Source organism: Lampris incognitus, chromosome 14 (assembly GCF_029633865.1).
Source record: "Lampris incognitus isolate fLamInc1 chromosome 14, fLamInc1.hap2, whole genome shotgun sequence".
NCBI classification, from domain to species: Eukaryota; Metazoa; Chordata; class Actinopteri; order Lampriformes; family Lampridae; genus Lampris; species Lampris incognitus.
Genome location: NC_079224.1, coordinates 20,190,315 through 20,197,060, shown reverse-complemented (window position 1 = coordinate 20,197,060; position 6,746 = coordinate 20,190,315). Strand labels below are relative to the sequence as shown.

The 6,746-nt window shown below is 38.9% G+C and overlaps 1 protein-coding gene across 1 annotated transcript; it reads right to left on the bottom strand.

Moving 5' to 3' along the window:
* Nucleotides 1-218: 218 nt before the first annotated feature.
* Nucleotides 219-6,249, bottom strand: LOC130123581 (ras-related protein Rab-18-B). Its single transcript, XM_056292797.1, has 7 exons — nucleotides 6,044-6,249; nucleotides 5,632-5,687; nucleotides 5,435-5,496; nucleotides 5,103-5,175; nucleotides 3,805-3,923; nucleotides 3,376-3,442; nucleotides 219-2,585 (listed from the first exon to the last, which is right to left on the bottom strand). The coding sequence occupies exons 1-7, from the start codon at nucleotides 6,109-6,111 to the stop codon at nucleotides 2,410-2,412; spliced, it is 621 nt and encodes a 206-aa protein (XP_056148772.1). The 5' UTR covers nucleotides 6,112-6,249; the 3' UTR covers nucleotides 219-2,409.
* Nucleotides 6,250-6,746: the final 497 nt, after the last annotated feature.

The following is a 6,746-nucleotide window of genomic DNA, read 5'->3' as shown; positions in this document are numbered from 1 at the left end:
AGAATGTCCACGGAGAATCTGTCAATGTGGGTGCATGACCATTATAACATCTTATTACTAATTTATAACACCATAATAAATGACTAATAAATAATAATACAAAAATAAATAGGCTGCAGCATCCCGAGAAACTATTTAGGATAAGCGGCTTGGATAATGGATGGATCATAAATGAGTTATTACACATTGATAAATTAGTAACCACTTCTAAATCTTTAATACAGTATGCCTTATTGTAAACTTCTACCTTGTTTTAAATGTCAAGATGTCCCAAAAATGCAAACTAAGATGACAGGAATTACTTAGTGCAGTGTAACCTGCCAGAAATTCTCAATAGAGGAAACATATAACATAATATATATTTGATATATGACATGATATATATTTGATATATAACATGATAAGCCATCAAGAGTATATCTGGTACTCATCCCCTGCAGAGGACAGCCACGGACACCATTATTTTCCACCTGGGGACATTGAACATAAGTTTATAATCACAGTGTCCTTTGGCACGACGTTCTTAAACATGCTTACCAGGATTTTTCCACATGTGACCCTGTTTCTGCCTGCTTTGTGACATTTTGAGCAAAAAATGTCTTCGATCTTGCATGTAGAACACCCCCAGAGCCATCAACAAGGTTTTAATGGAAAGACTGCCTCACTCTATCTACTCTGGAACCTGCTTCTGATTAGGCAAGCCTCTGCACAACATGACAACTAGATGGAAATTCTTAATAAAGGCAATAAAATGACATTTAGGGCTGCGGTACGGGTAATGGTGACATTTGAACATAATTCATTTTAGCACTGTTATCTGTTTCAGATTCAATAACACGTGAGTACCGTTGAATGTTAAGGCATATATTTAATCTTAAAGTAACAGGACTCAAATGAAAGCAAAAACAAGCAACATCAAGAAAAAAAAAGTATGAGGAAAGGAGGAAAAACTGTTTCTTTTAACAAACACAAGAAACTATGCAATAATCATCTAGTAAATCACAGATATGCCCCTGAAATCAACACAGTGAGCACAGATTTTACGAGGATGTTTCTGAACAAGTGCCACAGGAATGTTCTAACGAATGCTGCACTGCATGAGCAATGTCTTCCGCATGTCAGCGGCGACAGTTTATGGACACTATGCCACACAGAAACGCCAAAATAAAAAGGAATAAAATAAAGGTTTATAGACCAATTGCTCTCTTTGTCATGTCAAATTGGCAGAGTCTTGATTGCTTTTTGCCAAAACTGTTAGGCAAAGGGAACAGAAAGCTCCAGTAGTAGAGAAAATTTTATTGGAAAATATCTGAGCACTGTTTTGTAAACCTCACCCTTTGGACTGTGAAAGTTATGGTCCTGACATGCGCCCTCATGACAAACATACTTGGTTGCAAGCAGAGCTAAAAAACAAGACAGCAGATTAGCATAGTATTACCCCTTTCCCCCATAAAAAGAGACAGGGGGGGGAAGCATCAACCTTAAAGTATCTATATTATTGGAAGCACAAAATGCAAACATAGCGAGAAAAGGAGGTCAAAGAATCAATAATTTGGTTAACGGTGATGATAGAGGATTATGTTCAAGACAAATTTCCCTAGGGACAAATAAAGTAATCTCGAATCTTGAATGTAATTGAGAACCCCATGGACATGTGATGGCGTCTCATGAAATGCTTTCTTTGGGAAGGTTCACAGTGTTCTAGTGCATAAGGAATACCTGCGTCAGGCATAGTGTTCTGTGACGGACAGCACCACGATCTACCAAGTATTTATACCACACCTCCACTAGTACGCATGGTTAAGTACTGAATGAGGCATTGTATAACGTAGAACATTTGAACAGTCTTTCCAGAAAAGCTTTCTTGTACATTCACTCCAGACACCTGTATGTCTCCTAGCATAGACTTACAAGAGGGAAAGACTGGAAAAGGCTACCATTTAGATTATAATTTTAATATTATCGCAATAATTAAATCAGGCCGACTCTGATTTACAAAGCTGTAACCTACAAACAGGTGCATTTTATAACCATTTTATGAACTTAATGCACAACATAATGACAACTCAGTGATGCCAATATGAATTCAGAACAAATAATGTCATGGTTAAATCAATTCAAAACAACATACGCCTTGACATATGAGTGATGTATGTTTTTTTTTTACATAATTTCTTTTTCCATTCCCATTTCGAACAGGAAGTAATGAACTGTGACCCATGGCAGATGATGGTTGAGCAAGTAGTGTGCAAACAGCAGAGCCTGTCCAACAGGCCAATTCTCTGAAGTCTTCCAGCGATGAATTCCTCTCACAAAGCACTCCTCTACTCCTTCACCTCTCTTTTCTTTACTCTGTTTCCGGTCCGTATTCCGTCAAAACTAAGGTGGTATAATCTCATTTTGTCCTGCTTAGGGTATGGAGCAGTACCCTCCACAGGCCCTGCCACCTCGCTGCTGTTCCTGGTCCCTCAGAGAGATCGTCTGACCCTGGGTGTCACTCTCCCAAAGCCCTGGAGTCTGGAGGATCTTCTCCACAAGCTCTTCAAAGGCACATTGGACACCATCCTTGGTTTTAGCACTAGCCTCTGCACAAAGAGGAGAGGTGCATTAGCCAAATCAGTTGGACATAAGTAAAAAAATAAAGTGTAACATGTCATAAAGGTTGAGCACTCTCTGGAATATCTCAAAGTGCACTTTGAAGCATGCTAAAACAATGTAGATCCTACAAGTCAACTTTAAGTTCCAAATGTTCAAAATTGAGGGGTGGGGGGGTGGGGTGGACGTTAATGTTACAACGCTTATTAAGAGTGATTTTATAGACGGCCATGTGATGACAAACATGACATAAAAGGTATGAAATGACTTCATCTAAGCAACAAGAGACATATTGTGGAAACAAGACAGCTACATAGTGGATAAAAATCCATGACATCTTCTTGCCCAGCCTTTTTCAAAACCCTTCAATTTAGCCATTTTAAAATGGAAACTCCACACAAATGTTAACCCAATTTCCCTGAGGGGGACAGATTGGAGCGGGGAATAAGGAACACGTGTAGACATGGATTTGATAAATGAGAGACCGATAGATTTTAATCATAACGCAGCTCTTCTGGATTGGCTGCATCTTTCGATTACAGTGCTGACAGTGGAGTATTCAAAAATGCCATAGCAGTGTAAACAAAGCAACAAACCCAAACTGAATGCACAACTTGCTGTGTGATGTCTCTCCTTGTTCCAGCTGCGCTATTACAGCTGTCTGACTCAACACATGCAAATCAGGACTTACGGCATATGTACAAATTTAGTATAACTCTTGCATAAGACATTATCAGTTCAAATGTTCACATTTCATATTGCTCACAAGTTGATACACACCAATAAAAAGCATGGAGTGTTTCCTAGCAAATTTCAGGCCTTCATTTCTGTCCACTTCACGGTTGTCCTGTAAACCAAACAGAAAGCCCATATAAGTCCCCCAGATCCACTGAATACAAATGAAGGCTCAAACTGGTGATAGTGAAAATATTTCAATGTATAATAGCCAGAGTAAAACGTTTTAATACTGCTTGCTGCTAGTTAAAACACCTGAAAGTATTTTGAGATCTCCTAGCACTCCAAGGACCCTGGTAAACTATTTGAATTTTATTTATTAGTAAATCTGAGCAAACATCAGTGAGCTTTGACACAGTCTGGTCTGAAACTTAGTTAAGGAGAAGCCTAACGATGAAATAAAACATGTTACTTAAATCATTTTGTTTGTATTTTCTTACATGAATCAAATAAATAATCGCTACACACACCCACCTTGTCAATTTTGTTTCCGACCAGCATTTTGACCATGTCATTACGTGTGGAATATGTCTCCAGCTCATTCAGCCAGTTTTCAAGCTTTGTGAAGGTGTCCCGTTTGCTGACATCATAAACTGGCCCCCAAAAAACAATACAAAACAAAAAAACAACAGAGTGAGAGAATGAAGAAGATGGAAATAAAATATTGGATCATTAATACATACTGATTTATAGTTTAGATTAATATTTTTGGCAGTCAGCCTACGTGACTTATGCAGCACTAACGAAGTAAGCTAAAATGTCTAGACCATCGACGTTATAAGCAAGAAATAGGAAGGCTCACAACATCCCTACGATCTTAGAGTGATCATGTGAGAGATGTGCCAGGAAAAGAGAAAAAAGAGCCAAGTGGAGAGGAACAAGGAATTTTTAGAAGCATGCAGGCAGAGGCGAGAGGATATGGTTTTGATCCGCTTAAAGTATCGAGGAGCCCTTTCGAAATAATTCAATTCGAAATAATTTCAAAACTAGTTTGTTTGCCACAACACCGGAACACAGCATTTGTTCTGCCTATCTTCTCTGGTGGACCAACCACTGCTGGATGACATAAAACACATCATGACCTGTAGGACTTTGGGATTTTTGGTGGGGATGTCACCACAGATACGATTTGTATTTCTCCATATCACTGCAAATGCAAGTGCTTTTATCAATGGCTGATAGGCTAAAACGTCATCGTGTCACCTTGTTCAGTTTAAGACCGTAACCTAACAGACATTTATTCAAGTGACAATCTTCAAGATTGTTACTTTAAAAGGAGACAATTCTGATGAACATCTAATCAATGGTCTGCAGCGGCTCATCGGTTTACACACACACACACACAGACACACACACAGACACACACACACACACACACACACACACACACACACACACACACACACACACATGTAGCTTGGCATACACAAACACACAAATATTCAAACAACTACATGCACATTTATTAAGGCTGGGCCCACACACACACACCGCACACTATTTATTATTATTACTGCTTTTTTTTTTGTTCCGTTTTGTTATTTTACTACTATTGTTGCTGCAGTATTGCGGAGCTGAAACACAAGAGTTTTACTCTCTTGTACTTGTATAATGAGACGTAACAAATAAAGAATCTTGAATCACTCATTATTAAGGTGAGGATTTTCCTAATCTGGCAGTGACTGTAGCCAATACAGTTTCTTTTTTATTTCCGTTTTTGTTTTGAGAAGATCACGTGTCATTGTTTCACTGACATGAGATTCCCAGCTTACCCAATATGACTCCCTGTGCCCCACGGTAGTAACTGGGAGTTAGGGTGCGGAACCTCTCCTGCCCAGCCGTGTCCTGTGAAAACAAAAACAAACTATCTTTATCAAAAATAACAACACCATATCTGGCAACACCAACCATCACAACGGTCATCTGGAAATTTAGAGACACTTTGTGCCTCATGGAAGCGTTAGCTTTTCTCTTTCCTCCCCATCTCTGACTTTTTGTTTCCTATGCGAGGTAATGTCGCCATCTGATGGTCAAACTATGTAATTGCACATGTTTATCAAGCGACTACATTCAAGTAATATTGTACAGACGATAACTTACTTACCCATATGGCAAGCTTTGCTTTGTTCCCATCTACAGCAATTGTCTTAACTTTGAAATCCACACCTGCATTGATCAATCGTTAGAGAGAGGGCGAGAGACAGAGAAAAAGACATTTTCTTGCTAAAAACGAGACAAGCATCTTACAGATGTGCATGCATGTGTTTGTGTGTGCATGTCTGTGTATTCGTGTAATCTAACCTATTGTAGCTGACTGCTCTGGATCAAAAGTATCATCTGTAAACCTCAGGAGGAGACTGTGGAGGAGAGGAATTAAAGTAGAGATAAGACAGATATGAAGTTTAATAGGTCGTCATGACTGATGGCACAATCTAACTCTTAATTTCCTAACTTAGAGTAACTGTAAACTTAACATAATGGCCTTGGTTTACACGCTGACGAAAAAGTGGAAAACTTAACGTCAACAGCTGCTTAGTTTGTTATCCATTACGTCAACTGACGTAAATGCCTCGATCGGTTAGCAAATACGTGTGATAATGGCAAGTACAACAAGAAGTTGGAAAAGCCACTCAACTGCGTGAGAAATTGCATAACAGACAGATTGTCAACACTGGACAACAGGCTAGCCTGTTAGCAACCGACAGCTACCAACCTTGACTTTCCGACTCCGCTCTCACCGATTATCAACAGTTTTAGGGTTGTCAGTACGTCTTCGTCCATGTTCTCTAGCAAATAAGTTTAACTTTGACCGGCGATGTTTTCTTTAAGAGGCTGCAATTGTTATTTGGACAGCGGTCAGCTAGCAGCTACGCTGACAGTATGCTGTTCTGGGCAAGCCATACGACTTCCGTCGATGACGTCACGGTGGAGCGTGTTTTCGCCAAGCATGAACTTTTTCTTGCAAGTCTCTTATATGTATGTATTATTTATTAGCCTAAACTTAAAATCTGATGGTTTATATTTTATATGGTGTTAAAAATTCGAAGTTTATTGATTAAAGTTTTATGTGGTGTAGGATGCGAATCATTAACAGTATACAATCAGGATGGATACACCTAATAATAATTTATTTATATATTTATATATATGTATATGCAGGTGGCTGGTGTGACGGAGTAAGATGCAGAAGACAGGAAGAAATGGAAATTAATGATCCACTGTGGCGACCCCTAACGAGAGCAGCCGAAAGTGTGGAATTCCATGTTAAATGTTTTTTGGGGTGTTTTTTTGTTTGTTTTTGGATATGTTTACATCTTGGGCAGCAGACAGCTCAACATTTATTGAGCTCATCTGACTCCTATCTTTACATTGTCTTTACATTATTTCATTTATATGTTTGTGTGGGGAGAATATCG